Below are 12152 nucleotides of genomic sequence, written 5' to 3'. Positions count from 1 at the left end.
ATAAAGAAACAATAAAAAAAATCACTAACACATTTATAATACTAGTTAGGATTACCTTATTGGTGGTAGAGCTTTGTCTAAGCCCGTCTGGGTACCACCCACTCATCAGATATTCTACCACTGAACAACAACACTTAGTGTTATTGTGTTCCGGTTTGAAGGTTGGCGAGCCAGAGTAACTAGAGGCTAAAGGGATATAAGGGAAATAACATCTTAGTTCTCAAAGTTAGTAGCGCATTGGTGATGTAAGGAATGGTCAAAATCTATGGCTTATTTGCGCGTCTGGCCTACTTATATATTAAAAATATATGTATTAATTATCACTAATAATGAACGGTACCAACATAACAATACTAACCTAATTCACCCATATATTTAATAAATATTTGTAATCTCCTGTTAATTATCGTACCGATCTCTCATGATGAAGTACTCTCTGCTTTAGATTAGCCTTTGTCCGCTAATGATGGATGAAAGAGGGTGACTTCAAATTTGTTTACCATTAAATTATAAGCGGCAGCGGTATCATAGTAAACCGAGAAGGCCTAGTGGTAAGAACGCGTGAATCTTAACCGATGATCGTGGGTTCAAACCCGGGCAAGCACCACTGAATTTTCATGTGCTTAATTTGTGTTTATAATTCATCTCGTGCTTGACGGTGAAGGTAAACATCGTGAGGAAACCTGCATGTGTCTAATTTCATTGAAATTCTGTCACATGTGTATTCTACCAACCCGCATTGGAGCAGCGTGGTGGAATAAGCTCCAAACCTTCTCCTCAAAAGGGAGAGTAGGCCTTACCCCAGCAGTGGAACATTAACAGGCTGTTACTGTGTGGTATCATAGTGATGACAGTGAATTACAGCCTATTAATTTTATACTGTAGGTTCAAGGCGTCTTTTGTTAGGAAAGGTAGAGGCTTAATATCTTAAGCTGCTTCATGTTACGTCCCAGAATTTCTTATAACACGTATGCTTTGGAGATTTTATTAAAACACGTGAAGGTTACCTCACGAGTTCACCGCTAAATACACGAAGAATTATAAATATAAAATTATGATGAAATATAGTAAACAATCAATGGTTTGTGTACTGTTTTGATTGTAATATGGATTTTTTATAATGGCTTACGATTTTTTTTTAATCCTAACTAATTTTATTAATGCGAAAATGAGTTTTTTTGTTTGTTACGCTTTCACGTCTTAACTACTCAACCGATAATCGTGTAATTTTGTATTCACGTTATTAAGGGCACAGAAATCTAACTACTGAAGTCATCATGAGCGAAGCCGCGTGCAGAACTAGTTTTATGTTATATACTATCATGATTAATAAAATTTTACACACAATTTTCGTATGTCTTTTATGATATATTTAAGCTTTCGTTATGTGTTGAGCTAAACTATGTCATATTCTTCTAACGACACGAACGATATAGTCTCTTTTAATGGTACATTATCCGGGTATCTTAAAGACAAGCGCCCTTAACCTAAGACTGAATGAGGACCATGTTCGCGATTAACCGTAATAATAAAAAAAAAGTTATGACGTTTATAATTGATGTCACAACTTTTCTCCTTCTGATTTTTTTTCATTTATTTAATCAGGCTCACAAAATGCTTTAAATAATAAATTTCCAGTTGATATAAACCTTTTTTGCGTTAAATTAAACTCGATATTCGCTTGCTTCTTAATCCACACAGAACGCCGGTAAGGTTTCACGGGGCCTTCGTTTAATTCGTCGGGTTAATCCTCCATTGTCCGACGGGAGTGGTCGGTGCCGTCAGTTGTTGTCAACCATTCATGGGCCGGTGATGTGGGACGAGTGTATTTAATTTACTGGCTCACATTAAATTTGTATGTTTGTAATTTGTCTGTTTCGTATGTTTGATGAGTTTGAAATGTTTGTTTGAAGTGTCCTGTAATATTAGCTTAGAGAAGTTGTTAAAGACGCACACTAACGTAAATTGGGTTAATAAATTAAAACGTTATGCGTAAAATAACAAAGGTACAAACACATCTCGATGATAATTGTACCTTGTACCCTGTGCCTGTGAAAATTTGTTTACAATAAAATGACGTCATGTGGAATTGGTTTAACTACTTGTCAACGATATAATTAGTATTTGTAATGCCGTATCTATTACGGCCCTCCTATACTCAATTATGAAATTTATAAGAATAATAATTTTCCTCCTTTTTGGATTTTAGTTATTCCCAACTAATGATACGAACAAAGGCTTCACTTTATATGTTATTTACAAACATATACTTCTTTTTTTACAAATGGTAGTCCCTAATTGATATATCCGTGCCATGGCGAAATTCCCGATACAATAGAGCCTTCGTCACGTAGACAAATGGACAGAAGCAGTGACAATGGCGGACAATAAAAATGGGCACAGATTTGTGAAGCGAGCGTTCATCTAATTCCACACAGTGGCTGAAGTGGAAATATTTGTTTTGTATATATAAATCTTTTGAATAGTAAATCACATATTATTAATGACTAGAATATATTAAAAATGTTTGATAATTTATTTCAAGATAATATTGCGACATAAATACATAGACGATTGTTATCTTCATAAAAGAATAATTTAATACATTTCGCCACAAAAGTAATGATCACTTGTCAGGTGTCGCGAAATAATTGCAACACAATTTGTAACGAACTTAATAATCCAGGACAACTATATTTAAATGACGGAGAAATACGGACCGGTTCGTTTCGACTTTTATAGTTGACATCTCGAGAGGGTGAAATATGATGGCTTTGGATGAATTGAAGCGGAAAAATGTTGACGATTCCTGCATTTTATAGATCGGCCTATAACTTCGGTGATGATGAAACTCTTTAAATACTTTTTGAAAGGCTTTTTATTGTTACCGCTTCCAAACTTTCCCTTTAAAAGCTATTTTCATGAGCAACCTCTTGAACTACGGAGGTCAGTTAGAGGTCAAGTATGAAAATAGTATTGTAAGTACTTTTACCTTTAATCCAGAATAAACGTTTTAACGCTTTATATATTATCTGTATATGAATATAAAAATAGTGCCTTTTAAATAGATTTATATATACTTTTAAGTCTTACGATTTATTTTAAACACTGATGGTAGAAACATGGCATAGCGTGGTTATCACTTACTTTATTACAAACTACAACTGATTCTAAACTATAAATAAAAATAGCTTTTTGAACTCTTTTAGCTTTCGTACACTTATCGCACTCTTCATGTTATTAAAGTGAAAATATCGTAATTACGGGCCGCAATCGTATTTTATTTCTTTTACTCGATCGACCTTTTGTCAGAGTCACATCGATTGTAGTCATCTTGTGACCACCATAGTTAAACTCAGAATAAAATAAATAAAATATTATATAGATACAGTATTTTTAAATTAATTCCCAAAAAAAAAATCATTGCTCATGTTTAATTAATGACAGCGAAATGGGCGGCTTAGTAATTTATAATTTTGGATATGGAATCATCTCTATCTGGCTGACATCTCGGTTGGGTCGGGAATGAATTTATCGAGCGGATGAAAAATGATGGAGGGCTGGCGAAGGACGTTGTTGACGATTCCTGCTGCATACGTATTCGGACAATAGTTATGTGATTACAGTTTTTAAATCGACAGAAAAGTCAAAAGCCGAAACTTATTTTTTTGTACTGCTGTATAATATATAAATTATATTACTATAGTAATTATTCATTGCTTGGGATATATTTTTCGTGTTTAACATGAGCGAAAATAAACGCTCAGAATATTAAGATTTAATAATAATTTTACCCGCAGTATAGCAAAAATGATAAATAATTTATTAATAATTTACCGTTTTTTACTGGAAAATGCACAAACCCGTCTCCGCTCCACATTAATCGGAGTGAAGGAAAGTGGACATTTTTATTATTGGTATCGAGTGAAACCCACAAAACCAGCAGTACTCTTCCCGTCACTGGGGCGCCACGAGACCATTTCGACGTCCGTGATAAATAGTTACCTAATATAACGTGATTACCAAGTTAGATAAATAAATATATTTTTTTTTGTAATTTATTCATTATTTCAATCTGAGATTAACGTCTAGTTACCGAAACGCTAAGCTAAGTCAAATTAACTAATTTCACTTTAATCTGAATTGTAATTGGTCAATGGCAGGTGATGACGTAATACGGTAGCATGCGAAAGCGATCCCGTGACGCCCCCCGCGAGACGGTGAGGGTACCGCTGTTTTTTAGTGGGTATTCCGGTTTCAGTTCCGGCGAATCCCACCTTATGTGGGGGAAACGCGTAAATGCGTTTTTCCGGCGAGAATAAAATAAAATAAAATGGTGATGACGTAACGGGCGACCAAGGAGCGTTTCGTATTTTAATAAATTAGTAAATTTGACTTTCAACAACGTTTCAGAAACTGGAGATGAAACTTGTTTCAGTTTTAAAAACTGAAGGAAATACATTACGAGCATAATACATATATAACGTGTATATATGTATATAATGTTTAATGGATTTACAAGCTGTATATACTTTCTGTTTTTATTTTTAAGTTCTCATTTATTAGTACTCAAAATAAGTGGAAACTTGATTGATATATGCTTTTCTTATATACTTTTGTTTAAGGTTTTTATATAATTGTTTATTTCCCTAATAAATAAATAAATAAATATTATAAGTCGCCCGTATTTAGTAGTTAACGCGATTCTGTTTTAATGTAAACTTTTATTTCTTTTACGTTACTTTTTATACTTGAAGTTGCACTTAATGATCGTTCTAGTTTACTTTGTCAAGCTTAGAGAAACTTTTAGAGAGAACTTTCAAGTCATTTAATTACTATTAAATGTTGTTCTTTGGATTAAGCCGAGTTGATTCAGTGGTTAGAACGCGTGAATCTTAACCGATAATTCTGTGTTCAAACCCGGGCAAGCACCAATGAATTTTCATGTGCTTAATTTGTGTTAATTATTCATTAATAATTCAGGAAGAAAGAAATCGCTTAGAATGCTGGATGTTTGAGGCATACAGTGTCCTCATTTTTCATCGACGTTTTTGTTCCGAGCACGAGATGAATTATAAACACAGATTAAGCATATAAAAATTCAGTTTTGCCTACCCGGGTTTGAACACACAATTTTCGGTTAAAATGCAGGCTCAATATCACTGATGATGATTATGAAACTTAATATATAATTTATAAAGCCTACTTGAATAGTGTTTAAAATTGAGCTTTTATTGAAAATATAAACACGACTACTTGTTAAGGGATAGGGTTTTTGATATTTACGCAATCATGTCCAGATTTGAATGTTATTTTGTAGAACATGTTATGCGTTTGACAGACAGTCACGTATCAGTTGTTTTCGAATTCGTTCAAATATTTTTGATTTTTGATTTTCGCGTCTTTGATTTTCATAATTCGTAAATAGTTCTATCGAGATCGATATTATTATAAAACCGTACGTGTGTTTTGCTTTCGAAATCAATATTTATTATTTATATTCCTATTAAATTACTCTCACATTTTTGACACATGAAACTGCTCTTTCTGAAAGAGCAGTTTCATGTGACCACTTACAATCTGTTGTAAGTGGTCACGTGATCCCAAGCACAAGCATTATAAATATATAAACATCTTCTAAGACAGTCGTTGCGCTACCAAACATGGTGTCTAATATGTCCCTTGTATCTGTCATTACACTGACTCACCGGAACATCAAAACTATTAAGTCTGTACAAAGCCCTACTCACCATAAAATTGTAAATAGAATTGTATGAGTAACCGTTTTTTTTTATATAAAATCGGAACCTGGTTAGACAGGAGACCCAATCTCCTGATTGTAGATGGGCACCATTGCATATAGACATTGACGCTGTTAAGAAATATTAACCATTCGGGATCTAAGACGTAATGTCCCCTCAACCCGGAACATAACAATACTAAGTATTGCTGTTAAGCGGTAGAATATCTGATACCTCTCACAGCTCTACCGCTGGCATTCTACAGTTGGCACATATACATAAACCTAATAAAATAAAATACATTATTATGAAGACAAGAATAATAATGTTTAATACTTTTTAGAATCAATAACACAGATAAGAAAGAAATTTATTGTGCACATTGTTCGGAGGTAATCTCCTGATATATGATAGAGGGAAGTGAGAATACATCTTCCATATCAATATCTAATAACTATGGCCATTAATTCGGCGACATTTCCAAAAGATTTCACCCCCTCCTTGCATAGACCTATTATTTATAAGGCATGCGTCCTGCGGCGCCAGAGGTCGCACGACTTTGTGTCACAGATTATAAATTTGAAAGATAAAGAAATACAGATAATATGTGACTGAGAAATATCATTATATTTAATATTTTTACGTTAAATAAAAAGTGAGATTCAAAAATACTTGTAATATATTTAATGTTGTATTTTTTTGTTTAAATTATTTGTGAAGTACTTAGTTAATTAATAGATAATGTTAAAAAATAAAAATTAGAACACTACGAGTAATTAGTTCAAGACGCATTCGTCCAGTTCATTTAGTTATTTCTAGAAATTTAACGGTTAAGTATAAGTATAAAGGCATTTCAGACCTTTTAGGTTAGCCTTTATTTTATATATTATGAACACGTATATGGTCAATGCAATCTAAATCAAAAGTCTATTTTGAGTTCTTAACGATTCTTTTGAAAACATTTTATTCATATACGACTCAATTTTATTTTCAAGAATAAAATTTTAATGCAAAAGTTATTTATCTCACATATATATATATATATATATATATATATATATATATATATATATATATATGTAAGTGATTTCAAAGAATGTTATTATTTATAAAAATAATAATTAAAGACTCATCTGAATCCACTCTGTGTTAAAATTCAGCCTCTTTGTTTTCATCTATCAATGCATTATATCAAACATCTTTATTACGACGATATAGAGTCCTGAATCCGTTAATTTATTAGTAAAGTTTTAAGGGCAGGCCTTTGTTCGTATTCGTCCTTTGTTAATGAGCCGCTAGGTTCAACAATTAATTATACGACATCCAGTGAATATTAATAGCGACTCCATATTATGACGTTTAAATTTTAAGGGAATGATCAAATTGTGCGTATAAACTTGGTTATAAATGTGTAAATCTATCTTTATGCTCATCCCAAATTTCGAAAACGATTTTTTACTTAGATTATTGTGGAAAATCTTTAATTTTCTATTATATAAAAGAGGCAGATCAGATAATCAGTGTAACTACACCTGTAAGTAAGGTATATAACATTTTAGTTCCCGAGGTTGGTCGCGGATTGGCGATCTAAAGAATGATGACGACATAGCATCGCCTACCTGTAAAAAAAAAAAACTTTTTTTTTATATAGAATAGGAAGGCAGACGAGCATATGCTCGTCCGCCAATTGTGGCCCATGTGGGCCACCTGATGATAAGTGGTCACGAACGCCCATAGACATTGGCATTGTAAGAAATGTTAACCGTCGTATACATCACCAATGCGCCACCAACCTTAGGAACTAAGATGTTATATTCCTTGTGCCTGTAACTGGCTCATTCACCCTTCAAACCGGAACACAACAATACCAAGTACTGCTGTTTTGCGGTTGAAATCTGATGAGTGGGTGGTACCAACCCAGACGAGCTTGCACAAAGCTCTACCACAAGTAAAAACCTCTGAAAATGAATTATAAATACAAATATATTAATTAGTATATACAACGATTACAAAGTCATATTAATTTAATACTAGCTCCGTAGCCGCGAGCTCCGCGAGTTGAAACCAACAAACAGACTCTTCAAATTTGTGTAATAGACTATTCTATGTTTTATATAATAATATAATAATAATAATATCCTGGGACATTTCTCACACACGGCCATCTGATTCCAAATTAAGCTTGTACAAAGCTTGTGCTATGGAAACCAGACAACTGATATACTACATATACTACTTTTCTTTTGTAAATACATACTTATATAGATAATTACACCTAGACTCAGGACAAACAGACATGTTCATGCACACAAATGTCTGTCCTGGGTGGGAATCGAACCCACAACCTTCGGCGTGAAAGGCAAGTGTTCTACCAACCACGCCAACCGGCTCGTCATACAATATATGTGTAAGTTATTAATTTACATTCCAAAATATTTTCATCCTACTAATATTATAAACGCGAAAGCCTGTGAGGATGAATGGAATATTGTTACTCTTTCACGCGAAAACTATTGAACCGATTTGGTTGGAATTTGGAACAGAGATAGCTTATACCATTAACACATAACATCTGCCCCTTCTTCTTACACGCAGGCGTATCCGCGGGCGAAACTAGTCTATGATAAAATGTAATATCTAGAATGTGATATTATTTTACTCGGGGTACGTCTCAAGAGTTATAAATTACATAATTTCCTCAATACAATGAACTGAAGTGAATCCCTTTGACAAATGCAACGTCAGTTTACAAATCTTACAATTTCCTAATGATATTTAATAAAGGAGTATGAAATGAATGTTATGAGAACAGTACTTTTTTTTTTTTTTTTATATCGCCGGGAGGGCAAATGACTCTACTCCACCTGATGGTAAGTGGTAGTAGAGTCCAAACGCGACGACGGCCAGTACAGACGGGAAAAACGTTCTGCACTAGCCGCCTTCGCCTTGCCGGCCCGCAAGATGCCTCTTCACGCCTCGTTTGAAGGAACCCGGGTTGTAAGAGGAGGGGAATACGTGAGCTGGTAAGGAATTCCATTTTTTGGAAGTGCGACAAAGAAAGGAGTTGCCAAATTTCTTTGTTCGCGATGGAATTGATGTCACAGTTAGGCGGTGACATCGAGAACCAGCTCGCGTGGACTTAAGAAGGAAGGAGGAAGCAGGAATTAGAGAGAATAATTCCTCAGAGCACTCGCCGTGATACAGTCGATAGAAAGCGCTCAGTGCTGCTATCTCACGACGCAATTGTAAAGGTTCAAGGGTGTTTGTGACCTTTACGTCGCCAATAATGCGTACGGCACGTCGCTGCAACCGGTCCAAGGCCTCAAGTAGGTACTTAGCGGAGCCATCCCAAAGGTGCGAGCAATATTCCACGCAAGACCGTACCTGTGTTTTGTACAGCAGGCACAGTTGTTGTGGCGTGAAAAAGCGCCGCACCTTGTTCAGAACTCCGAGTTTCCGTGAAGCTGTTTTTATAACAGCCTCGATGTAATCCCTTGGACTAAGGTCACAGCGAACGTCAATCCCCAGCATGGCGATTTTGCTTTGCATCACCAGCGGAGTACCACAGAGGGAGGGAAGAGGGGAAAATGTTGACTTTTTCACCGTGAGAGCGCATACCTGTGTTTTCTTGGCATTAAACTCAACAAGATTATCAGAGCCCCATTTGGCGATGAGATCTAACGTCCTATCGAGTTCAATGACAAGATTCTCCCGCCTCTCCTCAGTTTCCGCCCGCCCAGCCACTGCGCGTCCGTGGTATCCACCATGCACTGTACTATCATCTGCATAGCAATGTATGTTCCCAAGGGAGAGCATATCATTGATATGCAAAAGAAAGAGTGTGGGAGATAGCACAGATCCCTGGGGGACCCCAGCATTCACTACATAGAATTGTGAAGCGCAACCATCTACTAAAACACGAAGGCTACGCTTGTGTAGGAAGCTGGCAATCCAGGTGCATAGCTGAGCAGGCAGACCATATGCCGGTAGCTTGGAGAGAAGACTTCTGTGCCAGACCCTGTCGAAAGCCTTGGAGATATCGAGGCTGACAGCCAACGATTCTCCATGCTTGTCGATAGCTTCACCCCAGAGGTGTGTTACGTACGCTAGAAGATCACCTGTGGACCGTTTTGGTCGAAACCCGTACTGACGATCATTAATTAGACAGTGATCTTCTAGGTAATGGATCAGTTGGTTGTTTAAAATCCGTTCCATCACCTTACAAAGTACTGAGGTGATAGCTATTGGCCGATAATTTGCCGGGTCAGACCGATCCCCTTTTTTGGGAACCGCTTGCACATTAGCTCTTCTCCAAGCCTCCGGCACACTTCCCGAAGAGAGAGAAAGTTGGAACAGGCGCGTTAACACAGGAGACAGCTCCGCTGAGCACTTCTTCAGCACTATGGCTGGTATTCCATCGGGACCGCTAGCTTTCCGTACATCAAGTGATTGCAGCTCCGCACGCACATCACGTTGCCTGATTTTAATGTCAGGCATCGTATGGCCACATGCAGGTATTGTAGGTGGCAGTGCACTACAATCAGTACAGTAGTGTTCCTATTTAATTAGTGACATAATATCATAGATTTAGTGGAGATTTTCATAGAAACCATTTTATATAGTGCTAGAGTCTTTGACCCTTTTTGACCATTTACCATCAGTTGACCAATTAGTTGGTATAGATTACGCAGTAGCGCCGAAATGGCCCAGGGGTTCGAACGCGCGAATCTTAAGCGATAATTGCAGGCACCACTGAATTTTCATGTGTTTAATTTGTCTATACAGTTCGTTTCGTGCGCGGCAGTGCCGATGTTCTATCACTACTAAACCTGTAAACTGTGTTTAATTTTACTGAAATTCTGCTCCAACTCCAAACCTTCTGCTCAAAAGGAGAAGAGGCAACTTTATTAACTTTAATAATAATTTCTGTAAGAAACATTAGTAATTAAATTTTTATAGAGACCTACGTAGCAGCTTTATGCTAAGTTGAGCAAGATTTATGCTAAATTGATTCTTGAATGATAAAAAAAAATTCAAAACGTAATTCAATTAGCCATAGAATTTGTAACTTAAATATTTTAAAATATAAATTTTCTATAAAATATAGAATTACATATAATTCCTAAAAAATCGAAGCTAAACCACTAAATTAATGAAGATTTTGAATATTAACTCTAAAACTTTAATATAGTTTTCCGAAACATTAAAATCATTTTCTGTCTGTTACAGGAACTTCTTGAAAAACGTATAAAACAGTTAGAGGATCAATTGGAAGAGGAAAAACGACGAACACAACGCGAGCGTATGGCTGTTACGAAGTTGCAGAACAAACTTATAAAGGTAACATTAATACTTACTCAGCACACACTGACTTATGAATAACTACTGAGTTTCTTCCTAGTTCTTCTTGGTAGAATGTACATTCCGAACCGGTGGTAGCTTTACATTGAATTTATTATTTTAACATGACGATTCAAAAGTGTTCTTATTGATCCTACTTGGGTATATGACCCACCATTATTTTACTGCCGAACAAAGGAGTAAATTATCGTTCGCCGGTTCTTTTTGAGTCATTACCTTCACCCCTTGTGGAGAGCTCTGCCGAGCCACGAGCGGAGCACAGCAAGAGAAGGGCCGCGGATGCGTTATATCAACACGATACCGCAGTCTCTCCGATCCGTGCCAAGGACGGCCATCGCAGTGGTTTTAGTGGGTCAGAATCCCACAAAACCCGGTCAAGCAAACATCCCCCCCACGGGAGCCGGGTACCTTTCTGAAGGTTTCCACTGGGTAAAAAAAGTGTTTTCTTTTACAAAATATTGCTTTTACATTAAGTAAATAAAATTCGATTTTTTACAACAATATAGTATAATTATTTTTAATGAATACAACAATGAGAATTCTAGGATATAATTACATTCATAATAATATAAAATCGAAAGAAAAGCCTTATCGTGTCAAGTTCCATTTAAAATCATTAAGTATTTAACATTAAAACCTTCATAAATATAACTTGTTGGAACCGACAGATGTTTTAAAGGATACCATTAAAATAGTACGTATAATAACAAAGTTATACTAAAAGAATATAAGGCAGACCAATTTTCTACCACAATCAGTAAATCCAGACCATTTTAAGTGGAACCATTATTAAAATTGTTTACATTATAAGATTCAACAGAGATTTAAGTAAGGCTTGATTGATTCTTTGTTTACTGACGGGGTGTATAATCCTACCCTTTGTTTGATATTACGTTTCAAATTGAAACAATTACTGAGAAACGCGATTAAGCTCACCGAAGCGAAATATGTACCTGTGAAAGATTTAAGTGGCGATTTTTTTCATATATATATATATATATATATATATATATATATATATATATTTTCATATATATGGTGGTAGGGCTT

At 35.6% G+C, this 12152-nt stretch overlaps 1 protein-coding gene across 3 annotated transcripts in view; it reads left to right on the top strand.

Moving 5' to 3' along the window:
* The window catches only part of LOC126769937 (uncharacterized), a 411147-nt gene that overhangs the window by 157920 nt on the left and 241075 nt on the right, over positions 1-12152 (top strand). For all 3 annotated transcript variants that reach the window (XM_050488952.1, XM_050488950.1, XM_050488949.1), the window contains one exon: positions 10971-11081. In XM_050488952.1, coding sequence (XP_050344909.1) covers positions 10971-11081 — 111 coding nt within the window. The remainder of the gene's footprint in view (positions 1-10970; positions 11082-12152) is intronic.

The sequence above is a fragment of the Nymphalis io genome, chromosome 8 (genome assembly GCF_905147045.1).
Source record: "Nymphalis io chromosome 8, ilAglIoxx1.1, whole genome shotgun sequence".
NCBI lineage: Eukaryota > Metazoa > Arthropoda > Insecta > Lepidoptera > Nymphalidae > Nymphalis > Nymphalis io.
This window is presented reverse-complemented; position numbering and strand designations above follow the sequence as displayed.